General features: G+C 40.9%; 1 protein-coding gene across 10 annotated transcripts in view; it reads left to right on the top strand.

Moving 5' to 3' along the window:
- The first annotated feature begins 2172 nt into the window (after positions 1–2172).
- DNM3 (dynamin 3) overlaps positions 2173–13512 on the top strand; it is a 569430-nt gene continuing 558090 nt past the window's right edge. For all 10 annotated transcript variants that reach the window (XM_060296333.1, XM_060296364.1, XM_030875472.2 and 7 more), the window contains exon 1: positions 2173–2504. In XM_060296333.1, the coding sequence (XP_060152316.1) occupies positions 2344–2504 (161 nt within the window). In that variant the 5' untranslated portion in view covers positions 2173–2343. The remainder of the gene's footprint in view (positions 2505–13512) is intronic.

Raw genomic sequence — 13512 nt, 5'->3', positions numbered from 1 at the left:
GTGAAGATCTATTCAAGGTGCCTGTACATGGGAAGCATAGAAGAAGGTGTCTGTTCAACCAATCACAGTAAAAATGAGGCACTGACAGCAAAAAGGAGGAGGAGATGGGTTCCAGGGAGGTAGAAAGGGCATGATTTGGGAACCAACTTGAGGTAGGGGATGAGGGAGAAAGAGAGAAAGGGAGTTAGAATGACTTCCAGATTCTGGACTGGGACTGGGTGGTACTCTTCGTAGCTGAGCCTCAGAAATTAACTAGAATGAAGACATAAGTACCTTAGGATTTCTCTCTGCTCCTCTCTTTCTGTATTTAATTATTCTCTCTGAAGACCAGCATCTTTTGCATCTCCCTTCTGTAGATGAAAACATTACTAACCATAGTTCCATAGTTCTCTCTTTCTCTCTCTGAATTCTGTAGTACTTGGAAAGGTCTCTGATTGATACAGCATGAGTCAGTGTTCCCTTGGTGCATCAGGCTGTGGCCACAACACAGTTAGTTGCCCTAATGCCATTTTATTGTTACGACTGCTCTGGCTTCAACCATATGGTAGATGGAGGAGTGATTCTTAGAAAAAGCAGACATTGCTGTCTGTTGGGCAGACATCCCACTTACCTTGGAGAAGATGATGTGTTCTGTTTTGTTTTTCTTTTCTTCTTTTTTTTTTTAAAGTTGAAGTATAATTTACAGTGAAATGCACAGATCTTAAATGTTTAGTTTGATGAGTTTTGGTAAATGTATACTCACACTCAAATCAAGATATAGAACATTTCCATCACCTCCACAAGTCTCTCATGCCTCTAGCAGTCAATCCTCACCCCTCAAAGACAACCACTGCTCTGACTTCTGTCACTGTAGAATAGTTTTGCCTGTTCCAGAACTTCACATCAATGGAATGATACAATACGTACTTGGGCTTCTTTCATTCAACATAATGCATCTGAGATTCAACAAAGTTGTTGCTGTATCAGAATCCACTCCTCTTTGTTGCTGAGAATCTGTCACTGAATGCATATATCCCACTTGTTTATTCATTCACCTTTTGATGGACATTTGGGTTCTTGGTTTTTTGGTTATAATGGACATTTTTATACAAGTATTTTTATGGTTAGAGGAAAATTTATAGCATTAAGTGTTGAGACTAGAAAAGATGAGTTCAGATTTGAATAAATTAAGTCAGAAGTGAAGATAAATTAATTCAGGCAGTGAGGTCTAGGACCAACGGGAATATAGTCTAAGGCCCAGAAGAGAGAGGTGGGCTAGTTATTTAGATTCTGTAGCCCCTAGCCATTATGTGTAGTTAAAGCCATGGGAAGTCCTCAGGTAGACTAAAACGGTCCATGAATTAAATCCTGAGGAGTATCAGTATTTGAAAAGAGGATCCCTCTAAGGAGGCTAAGGGAAGCATGCATTTATCCTTTGTGTCGCCATCACAACGCACAGGACCCAACGTACAGTCTCAGTTCGCTAAACTTAAGAGAATGGGTGCAGAGTGCATGGTTATTGATAGAGCCTATAGAAGGAGATCAGAGGAGAAATGGCATGAGGGGTCGCAAAGGACAGAATGAGCTTGGTAGATTGAAGAGGAGGAGTGGTGCGGGGTAAGCACGACGGACTCCACCTTTCCTTAGATGGGGCCGGGAGGACCAAGCCGTTAAAGTTGAACGATTAAGTAGGGTCAGACTACGCAGGGCCTGAAATGGATGTCAGATTGAAGAATTTAGACTCCAAAAGGCCGGCTACCCCAGGAAGAGCCAGGGTTCTGAAGTGGGGCGTGAGAACGAGAGATTTCCTTCTGGGAGGTGCACTCTGGAGGCGGTGCACTAGTGGAGGCAGCCGAGGTGCTGCCGCAGGCGACAGTGCTGACTTGTTACCGGTGGTAGGGCTTTCCACTGGACTTTGGCTTTGTAGCTACTGAAAGGGAACAGTGCCGCCGGCTGCTGCTGATTTTGTGCCGTTCCCTGCCCAAGTGCTGTAACTCTGCTCCTGAGCCTTGAAATCAGACGACAGAGGCGGTGGCATCTGGCCGCAGCTGGGAGGCAGTGCGTGCGCGCCGCGCTGGGATGTCTGGCTGGGAATACTAGGGCAAAGCAGACGCCCAGCGCGCCGCGGGCGGGGCGGCGCTGCCGCGGGGCCAGGCCACGCCCCCGCTCGCCTGCGCAGGCGCGCTTTGGGGCCGTTTCTGTCAGGAGCGCACTAGAGGCCGGACAGTGGCGGGATCCGACGTCTGACTGGACCCGGCTGACTGAACTGAGCGCGGCAGCGGCGGCGAGGGCTGCGTGGCCCCGGCTACCCGCCAGGTCGCAGAGACTAGCAGAGTCTAGCGGGCAGCCGGCGGCGCAGGCACAATGGGGAACCGGGAGATGGAGGAGCTGATCCCTCTGGTGAACCGTCTGCAGGACGCTTTCTCCTCGCTGGGACAGAGCTGTCTGCTGGAGCTGCCGCAGATCGCCGTGGTGGGCGGCCAGAGCGCCGGCAAGAGCTCGGTGCTCGAGAACTTCGTGGGCAGGTGAGTGTGCAGGGCGCGGGGGTGGGGCGGTGGGGGTGGGGGCGACCCCACTCCGGGCCGTTCGAGCGTGGACGGCGGGAGCACGAGGCTGGACCAGGGGCTGCGGCGGAACGGAGGGAGGAGCGGAGGTGTCTGTGAGGCGGGCGGGGTCGTCCCGGCTCCGGGCATCCTCTGTCCCTCCCTGCCTGGCGGTTCTCCTGTCTGCCTTTCATCCTGCTATACAAAGCCATTTCCTCCTGGTCCTCCGGTCTGGGAGTCGGGGGAGGGGGTCCGCCCCGGGATCGACTTCCCCCGCCCGATGTGCACCAGCCCCGGGCAGCCTGGGTGCGTCGCGCGCCCGGGAGCTTCGCAGTCCCCCTCTGTTTTCCCAGCTCAATATCCTCCTCCTTTTCTAGTCAGCCTCCCGGAGGCTCTCGGCAAGGCTGTGGGGTATATTTCCCCGCCCTTCCCCCCCCGCGCCCCCCCCCCCCCCGAGATGCTTTCCTTCTTGCCCTGATTCTCGGCTCCTGTCAGCTGTCTACTGTTCGGGACAGTCGTCGCCTGCCCCTAGCAGGGGAGGCGGGGTACGAGGAGAAAGAAATCGTTTGTTGTGGTGAGGCTTTAACCCGCGACGCTTCCCCACCATTCTCCTCTCTAGAAGTCGAAGAATAAAAGGTGGTGTGTTCGCGTGTGCACCTATTCACAGATCCAGGCATATGTCAGAGAAACCGAGGCACAGACTCTGAGGGGGGTGGACGTGGACTTGTGTTGTCCAGGTGCCATGTCATTCCTGCATCATCTCGGAAGGGACGAGCATCTTTCTCGCACTCTCTCTGCGCCCCCTCCCCCCAGCATCATCTTCGGTTCCTTAAGCTTTTATTTGTCCTGCCAGCCTTCAAGTTAACACGCTGAATCTAAATTATAGTTACAGGTTTCGTAGTTACTCTTAATTCAGAAAAAGCTAAAGAATTAATTTTTAAATTGGGAATCAGCATTTTTTCCATTGAGCAATTCATGAGAGATTAAGTTACCTTAACGGCCTTGCCTGAGCAGTGTAGACATTTGCTAAGAAAAGCCCATTAGAAAGCATTATGAAAGCCGAAATCTGTTTTCTAGCAGTAAACCAGGTAGAAATGTACAACAGCCGAGAGAGTGGGCCAGAGAGGGTACAATACAGAGATTGTACTTTACTCTTTTTATTTGGTATTCAGAAAGTTCCTGTTTTTTGGGTTTTTTTTTTCTTCTTTTTTTGTTAGTGTTTGGTGATGTGTAAAATTTAGATATTCCTATATCTCCTTTGGGAATGCTAGTATCCATAAAGTGTATATTCTTTTCTCTCAGATGATGCTCTGTCTCTCAGATGATACTCTTAGGGTTTTTGTTTTTTTGTTTTTTGTTTTTCTGTTGAACTAGAAAACTAAGAAACCCAACTAAAAAAAAGTAAAATTGCTGACGGTTGGTATCTTTGACTAAGTCACTTAATCACTTTGCTTGGTTTTATCATTAATCTGAGTGATGAGAAAAGTGATGGTAAAGCATTTTGCCTACGTCATCATAGACTTATGGTGAAGTGATGGATGAATATGTGATTTAAAACATGTACACAGAACAGTCACATACTTAAGGGTTTTACTCTCTTTGATTTATTGCCAATGAAATTCACTAAATTTAAAGTGGTATCTATAGGGAAGGTGAGGTTTAGATGACAACATTTTTTGGGTTTTCAAACTCTAGAGCATTTAACAGTATGCCTTACTTGTCATTTAGCTACTTTTGTTTTTTAAACAAATACTTAAAGATTAAAATTGTAAGTAATTCAAATGCAGTGACCATATTTTATGCATCTTTCATATATTTAGTTGGATGAGTCTTTTATAAATGCACTTTTTGTGGCAAGAGCTTTTGAACCTAATGTCAATTTTATGCATGTATCTTAATTCTGTTCTTCAGATTTTCAAATCCTGAATATATTCATTAATGCTGTAATAAAATTGTAAACATTTTTCCTCATTAACTATCCTCATTTCAAATGAGAATTTAAAAAAATCTGGAAGAGTAAAATATTGTAGCTTGAACATTTTTTATGATAGAATGAAAAATAGGGACGTCATTTACCAGAATACACTAGTAATTTATTATACTTTTTAAAGCTTTACCAATAATTAATTACTGTAAGAATGTCAAGTCAAAGAAAAGGATGGACATAAAGGGAAAAACTCATTTAGTAAATATAGCAATGCTTTATTATCTGTAGAGATGACACCTGCCAGCAGAGCTTATATATTACGAGAAAATTAATTAAAAAGGTCATTTGACTTTAATAAAGTTTTCGGTCATTGAATTATTGAGGAATCTAATTTCTAATTATAAACCAACTTTGGGGAAAAAGGAATTCTCTATTTTGTTAGGAGATTCATCCTAGGTGGAAAAAACTACTCGTATTCTACTATAACCTTTTATCTTTTTATTATCCAGAAATTTTCCAATAAAGATAAGGTTCTTTTCTTTAAGAATGAAACTTTCCTCTTTTACATGTAGCTGTTTTCATTTTAAGACTCTGACCTCTGTGCAGTTATTGAACACAGTCATAAAACAAGGGGTCATTACTTGTATAAATTAAGCATTTGCTCATCATTTAAGCTGGTCTTCAAAATAATGATGCATTTTCTCCTTAATATTTAACATTTCATGTTTAGTGGACTAAACATCTCTTCTCCTCTCAGTTTGTTTGTTTATATTGATTTTTTTGACACCACTGAGTGAATTTGGATGTGAATGGGTTAGTTTATTTAACTGTAGCTCTAAAATCCAATTTTGGGGTGACAAGTTTGAGATTATTATGAATAAAATGAATCATGAATGAACTACTTGTTTGTGATTTTTCTTGCTGAAGTGATGAATTTACATATTAATGTAATATAGTGTGAGTAACCAGATTGTTCTTTTGGGTGTTCAGATGAGATATAATGCTCTCAGTGAGAGGCAGCTTAAGGTCTAATGAATAGAAGCTGAGACTCATGGTCTGAATATAGGGGTTCACTAGATGGCTTGGGGTCTGCCCATTGGTCTGGTTTGTGTACAGAAGAATTTATTCAACTACTTTTACACACCCCTCTTTATTTTTTAACAGTGCAGTGAGACGTTGATGATGATAATGGTCAACATTTATGGAGTGCTTGTTATGTATCAGGTACTATTCTAGGTGCTTTTACATGGATAATCTCATTGAATCCTCATAAATCCCTGAAGAGGAGGGTACTCTTTTTTTTTTTTTTTTGCGGTACGCGGGCCTCTCACTGTTGTGGCCTCTCCTGTTGCAGAGTACAGGCTCCGGACGCGGAGGCTCAGCGGCCATGGCTCACGGGCCCAGCCGCTCCGCGGCATGTGGGATCTTCCCGGACTGGGACACGAACCCGTGTCCCCCGCATCGGCAGGTGGACTCTCAACCACTGCGCCACCAGGGAAGCCCGAGGAGGGTACTCTTAAGAGTTCTGTTTTGTAGAGGAGGAAATTGAGATTTAGAGACTTTGAGTAACTTGCTGAAGGTAAATTTAACATAAAAACAGTGGAGCTAGGATTCAACTTGAGGTATCTGGGCTCTATACTTGTGCTCTAAAACCTCTGTGCTGTATTAAACCCCCTCCATATTGAGATTTACCAGTTCCTCTGATAAATACTTTTAACTTCTTTTTTTGATCACACTTAAAATCACCGCCTAAAATAATAAGAAACTGCTATGTTAATAATTTCATTCATATTTATTTATGTATGTCTATCTTGCCTCATTTCACGGAGGATTTGAGGCAACCCCTTAGGCAGAAACAACATTAGTTAAAAGATAAGTTTTTTTCTTCATATTAGACATTCTTGAAGGGAGCTCTCGGATATAATTGGGTTATTTATTTAAGTATGTATTGATAGGGAATATAACTTGTTTATAGAGGTGTTAAGTGAAAACTGTACTACTAGTTGCTAAAGTGTAAATGTTTTTTAATGACATACTTGTTAGAAACATTAGTTCTTCAATGCTTATTATATAGCCAGAGGATTCACATTATTTTCTTCTAACCTAAATGGTAAATAGACTTTCAATTTTGCACAAGTAGAATAGGTTTTTTTGACTAATGGGGATCAAATAAAGGATAAAGTGACTATGTTGAGGGGAGTACATTTCAATGTGGAATGTCATATAAGGTTTATTTATTTAGTTGTGAGGTTTCTAAAGATGGGTATGTTGATTATCAAATTAGAGTTGTTTCACAGGAGAACCTTAAAAGTGAGCCATTTAATGCTATTGTTGAATGGATGTGACCAGATAATTTTTCAAAAATCCAAAGTCATTTATATGTCTTAGATAGATACTAATTTTTTTTTTTTTAAAGAATAACCACTTCTGTAGGCTCTTTTATTTTTTTTTTGGGCTGTGTTGGGTCTTCGTTTCTGTGCGAGGGCTTTCTCTAGTTGTGGCAAGCCGGGGCCACTCTTCATCGCGGTGCGCGGACCTCTCACTATTTTGGCCTCTCTTGTTGTGAAGCACAGGCTTCAGACGTGCAGGCTCAGTAGTTGTGGCTCACGGGCCTAGTTGCTCCGCGGCATGTGGGATCTTCCCAGACCAGGGCTCGAACCCGTGTCCCCTGCATTAGCAGGCGGATTCTTAACCACTGCGCCACCAGGGAAGCCCCCGATAGATACTAATTTATTCTTAAATCCTTTGACTGATTTCAAGAGAGTATTAAAAATTGAGGTAAGAGTTCTCTAATTGCAAGTAAGATTAGGCACAGAGCATGCATATTAGTAAACTTCTTAATTCAGAAATAGGTTTGTATTGAGGGAAAAGATTTTTAAAAATATCAAAGCATCTGAATTAGTGACTATCTTTCAACAATGGCTTCCAAGTATTAAAGTTATTAGGTAAATGGGTGCTAACAATTAAAATGTGATAATTGTTGAAAATCATACTTCATGGTTCTCAAGGGTCTATACTTCATGGTTCTCAAGGGTCTATTAAACTGAAGTGTCAGAAACATAAACCTTGTTTCATCCAACAATGAATTGCTAAAACCTGAAATTACAAAGATATTTTTGCTGAATTCACATTATGTAATATACTTTTAGGTTATCATAAATTCAATTGGTAGGATTTAACTATAACAATCAACTTAATTATCAATAATTCGTTAGAAGCAATATACCTAGGTGAACTGGACTTCATAGGATATCTCTGTTTTGAAATTTACTTATGATTAACAGATATCAAAAAAATGCACTCCATTAACTTCTTTAAGAATGAAGTTGGGCAGGCATCATCCAAAACTTTGGAGGAATGGAAACTTAGTAGTTAGCTGTTCTAGAAGGTAGGCTATTGGGCTCTCTACCAATGGGACATACATTTAGTATATTAGTGTTTGTCTTAGGTAGTAAGTACTTGGTGCTAGGGCTCATAAGTACAGTTAAATTATGCTGTTTTACTTATTATGATTAATTTTAAGAGAGGACTGCAAGCAGCTAAAAGAAATAGATGATTTTTTTCCTCTTCCACCAGAGCCAAGTCAAGAGAACTCTGAGCTAATGTACTGTATAGAACAATTCAATTTATTTTCTATATGGCCAAAGTTTTGCCTATCTCTAAGTCTGCTTTGCTTTTTCTCACAGTTAGCATTCATTTAAAAATTCTCAAGGATTATGTTATAGTAAACACATTTTTATAAAGTGGAAGGAAGAAGGAGACCAATATTTGCTTCGCCTTACTTGGTTGCAGGCATGGATTCTGTTATACACATTCCATGCCTTCTGTAGCTTGTTTTCACATCCCCATGTTAATGAGGGAGGAAACTCAGGGTTAGAGAGACAAATAATTTGTACAAGGTCACATGGCTAGCAAGTGCCAAGCTGGAATTTAGCCTTGGATATGACTCCTATTGATACTCTTGAGAAATGTGGGCAAGGGAAGTCAATGAGCATATATTACTGAGTTCTAAGTATACTGGGTAAGAACGTAGAAGGAAGTATAAATGTATAGGAGCTGATGCATATATAAAAAGAGAACTGACAGCATAAGCTCTGAGACCACAACTTTCAAAGAGTTTGTAAAATGAAGGCAGTTGGGTATAATGCAAACTAAATGGGACAAAATTTTTACTATGTCACTTTATTTTTGTGAAAAAGAAAACAACTCTGAAAAACTACAATTCTGAAAATGAATTGTGATATAGTGGAAAGCAGACAGTATTTGAGATTTCGGTGTCATTTGGCAGTCGGTATCATTTTAGCTCAAGGCTGCATGTACTGAAGTATCGATGTCAAAGCAGGGAGTTGGTGATCTGTGTCTCAGTGTCTGACTTGACAACAAGGCATTGAATTTAGACTGTCACTTAATCACAAAGAACACTGTATGTTGGAGAGCGCCTGAAAGAAGAGTAGCAGGAAAGAAAAGAGGTTGGAGAGATTAAAAATATAACTGGATGCATTGAGATAGGTGGGATGGATCAGACTCACTAAGGATCTTTAAGGAGATGGAATTCTATTCTTTAAGAATAAGGCATTTAGTTAAAGTAGTAGAGCAAGTGGAAGACAAAATGTCTGGGAAAATGTTCTAAAGGCAAACCTGAGAATAGAAGGTATTTAGAAAGAAAGGAGGGTAAAGGCAAAGGGAAGGTTGATACTAAATGATTTGTATTATTGAATTAAACTGTTCCAAAAAATTAGAAGGTTTATTAATACCAGGTTGGCAATTTTGGTTTTTTTGGTCATAGCTGGCTTAGCTTTTTTAAAATCAGTAGTGAGGACTGGCTTTTCATTAGGTTCTGTAAAAAACTTTCTCCTGGTTTAATTTTGGTCACTTCTTGGAGCTACATTGGGATGCAGAGAAACAAGAGATTGGCCCAAGGTCAGAAATAGAATCACAGTTGAGTTTGGAACTTGGTGTTCAGAACTGGGAGCCCCATGGCAGTTCATCATTTTCTCTTCCTCCTCTTATTGTTTTAAAGTGCCTCCCTCTCATCCTCTCCACCTCCTTTTCCCATTCCATTCCATTGGACCACTCTTTCCTCCTCCTTGATACTCCCCTCCATTACTTTTCTTGATGGTAGACCAGCAATGATTTTCTTCCCCCCATACACAATAGGGTAAAGAGACAGGGAACAGGATTTTTCTCAGGCTTAGTCCAGGTAATTTGGCTGAGATAATATATTCTAGAGTAAATTGTAACTTTTAGGAAACAGATGGGCCCAGGAAAAGACTACATGAAATAGTGGATGTTTTCACACAATATTTGTTTTTTTTTTTTTCGGTACGCGGGCCTCTCACTGTTGTGGCCTCTCCCGTTCCGCACGCTCAGGCTCAGCGGCCATGGCTCACCGGCCCAGCCGCTCCGCGGCATGTGGGATCTTCCCGGACCGGGGCAGGAACCCGTGTCCCCTGCATTGGCAGGCGGACTCTCAACCACTGCGCCACCAGGGAAGCCCTTTCACACAATATTAATATTTTCACACCAGGTGGGCATATCTAGAAAGTTGTGCCTGGGTTGGTCACTGATTGACCTTGCTTAAACCGAGGAAAGCTTCTGAAAAGTTGTGTATGAATAAGTAATATAAATGGAAAGGTTACTATTTAAAGAAATGGGTGAGATTTTTTTAAAATTAAGATATATATTTGGGGCTTCCCTGGTGGCACAGTGGTTAAGAATCCGCCTGCCAATGTAGGGGACACGGGTTTGAGCCCTGGTCTGGGAAGATCCCACATGCCACGGAGCAACTAAGCCCGTGTGCCACAGCTACTGAGCCTGCACTCTAGAGCCCATGAGCCACAACTGCTGAGTCCATGTGCCACAACTACTGAAGCCCGCGTGCCTAGAGCCCATGCTCTGCAACAAGAGAAGCCACCACAATGAGAAGCCCACGCACTGTAACGAAGAGTAGTCCCTGCTTGCCGCAACTAGAGAAAGCCCAGGCGCAGCAACGAAGACCCAGCGCAGCCAAAAATAAAAATAAATAAATAAATTTATAAAAAACAAAACAAGTGAGCATGCTTTAAAAGAAATAATAAATAAGATATATATTTGGGTAGCAAATCCTTACCTTTCAGTTTGCCTGTTTAATATTTTTTTGTGTTTGTATTCTTTGGGTGAGGCCCATCAATGTCACAGAACTTATTTTAACAGTTTCAACAAGCATTAATGTTGCGTTAAATTCTTAACGTTAACAAGAAAGGCAAGATAATTGTTGAGGAAAAGGATGACTTATTTGGTCCATGAATTTTATGAATGATACAGGATTGCTTTAGATTTTGTTTTTCTTCTAACATCTCTGCTGAAGATTCTCTATTTCCAGGAGTTTGAAGTGTGTGTGTCTCAGTGCTTCTTTGTGACAGTGTCTTATTTTCATTTCCCGGAGCTTCAAGGTCATGATATCCCCGGGGAATAACACATACACACCTATTAGAAGTTAGTAGGGCTTCTGAAGGACCTCATTGTCTATAATTTCCTTGGCTTGAAATTGAAAAGACTAATTCATTTAAATAAGTAATTTGATGGGTACCTAATCTTATTAAGATATTTGTTTTCTTAGATCCTCAAAAAGCCAATATTTGAAAAGGAGTCATCATATTCTGGTGATAGAGTGCCGGCTTTGCTGGTAGGTGTGTCCGTCCCACCGCTGACTCTATACTGGATACACACATGGCTCCTCAGCAAGGCACTGAACTTCACTGAGACTTAATTTCCTCATTTGCATTATAGGGACAATAATACAGACTTCATTGTTTTATGTGCGTGTGAGTTCCAAGTAAGATGATGTAAAGCGTATGACCCATAATAAGCATTTAATAAATGATTGCTGCAATATTGTGATTTATAAGAAAAAAATATATTTTGTCATTCACATGACATGTCATTCACATGGTAATTCTCAAATATATTTGGTCTTTGTTCACAGTTCCTGGTTCACTGCTCCCAAAACCCTTGGAATTTCCGAAGTGTTGAAGGTGATAAGGGTGTCTTTTGTTAGGTTAATGAGGTGACTTTTGGAAAGCGCCCAAGGATGAGGGCCGGTTACCAGTGGAACCAACCACGTGATTAGAGAGTTGGAACTTTGTCCCATTCCCCACCCCCAACCTCTAGGGAGGGGAGTGGGGCTTCAAGTTGAATCAGTTGCCAGTGGCTAATGATTTAATCAATCATAACTGTAATGAAGCCTTCATAAAAAACCCCCCAAAGGACAGGGTTCAGAGAGCTTCTGGGTTGGCAAACACGTGGAGATTTGGGGAGAGTGGTGTACCTGGAGAAGGCATGGAAACTCCTCACCCTTTCCCCATACCTTGTCCTGTATGTCTCTTCTATATGGCTGTTCCTGATTTATATGTATCTTTTTATAATAAACCAGTAATATAATAAGTAAAATGCTTCTCTGAGTTCTCTGAACTGCTCTAGCAAGTTGACTGAATCAAGGAGGAGGTCATGGGAACATCCAATCTGTAGCTGGTGGGTTAGAAACACACCTAACAACCTGGGCTTGTGATTGGTGCCCGAAGTTGCAGGAGAGAGTGGTCTTGTGGAACTGAGCTGTCAACCTGTGAAATCTGATGCTTTCTCCAGGTAGATAGTGTCAGAATTAAGTTGAATTGTAGGATACCCAGCTGGTGTCCGGCGTACTGCTTATTGTCGGTGTGGAAAACCACCTCCCCACGTTGGAATTGCTACCAGAACCCATTTAATGGTTATTAGCTTTAGTCTTTTATCTAGAATGGACGTTTTCCAACTATTTTAAAAATAACAGTCAATTTAGGAGAGAGGATAGATAGTACTGTGCCTGGTCTATGATAATGCAATCAATAAATGATAGCTATTTAAGTTTTTTATCTAGACTGGGTATTTTCTGAAACAAAAGCAAATTTAGGAGAGAATAGATAGTAATGTGTATTTGCAAATTCTCTTTTTTGTGCATGTGGGAAAAATCACAGCTGCATCAAAATACTAACTTTTAGATCAGACTAACTTAAAGTATATTTGGACCTTTTTAAAAGAAAGCATTGTCCACATTTTGCATAACCCCAGGGTATTTTTTTTTCTTTAAACAGATATATACAACATAAATCCCGTTTGTATACTCTTCCCTCCCAAGAGTTCCAAAGTACTTTTCATTTATTCTTTTATTAATCCTAACAATATCCCTTAGAGCATAGTGAAGGCATGTTTTATTAATTTCAATTTAGAAATGTAGAAGATTGAACTAGAAGAAGTTAAGTGACATGCTAGGGTTTAAATGGCAAATACCAGAGATAATGAACATAAGTAGAATTAATAACAGAGATAATAGAATTAAAATGAATCTTGCTGAAATTATTTTCATAAGTTCTAGAGGATGAATTTTAAGCAAAGTATTTGATTCTGTGATGTGGAATAAACCATTCTTAGCATATCTTTATCTTTTGGAAATGTTAGATGAAGTTGTAGGCAAAGATGGAGGTAGAAGTGGCAAAAACAACTGAGAGAGTCTGATTGGAGAAGCAGGACGACTTAGCAAGAATATGAGCTAAGACCAAGGAACAGAAATGATCTACAGACAAGGGATCAGGAGGTAAGATAGAAAAATAATAGTGTCTGGTGCTATTAGACCTTAGAGAAGTATCAAAATTCTTGCAGTAGGTGTTGAACTAATACCCAGTGACTCTATTTTCAATGGAAAGTTTCATATCCTGACTTGATTGACATTTCCACAACTGTTAACCTCCAATTTTAGCTCTGAGCTAGTTAACTAATTCCATTTGGTATTACATTATCTTTGTGTTGCTAGGTATGCCTCAGAAGCTTTGTGTAAGAATAGCTTTGGGTTATCCAGAGGAGGCTTAGAGCTTTGTGTGTATGTGTGTCTGTTTCTGTTACCTAGTTAATAAAACTGAGGTCCATTCTTTTCATATATTTAAAGGAGGAGAAAAGATTTGAAGAAAGAACACAGTGGAATCTTAATGCTGAGGGAGTTAGGAGTATTTGTGAGTTATCTAGTTTGAGGTGGATTTGATTTACACCCACTGTAGG

This window comes from Globicephala melas, chromosome 1, assembly GCF_963455315.2.
Source record: "Globicephala melas chromosome 1, mGloMel1.2, whole genome shotgun sequence".
Lineage (NCBI taxonomy): Eukaryota > Metazoa > Chordata > Mammalia > Artiodactyla > Delphinidae > Globicephala > Globicephala melas.
Note: the sequence above shows the minus strand (reverse complement) of the source record. Positions and strands in the feature narration are given on the sequence as shown.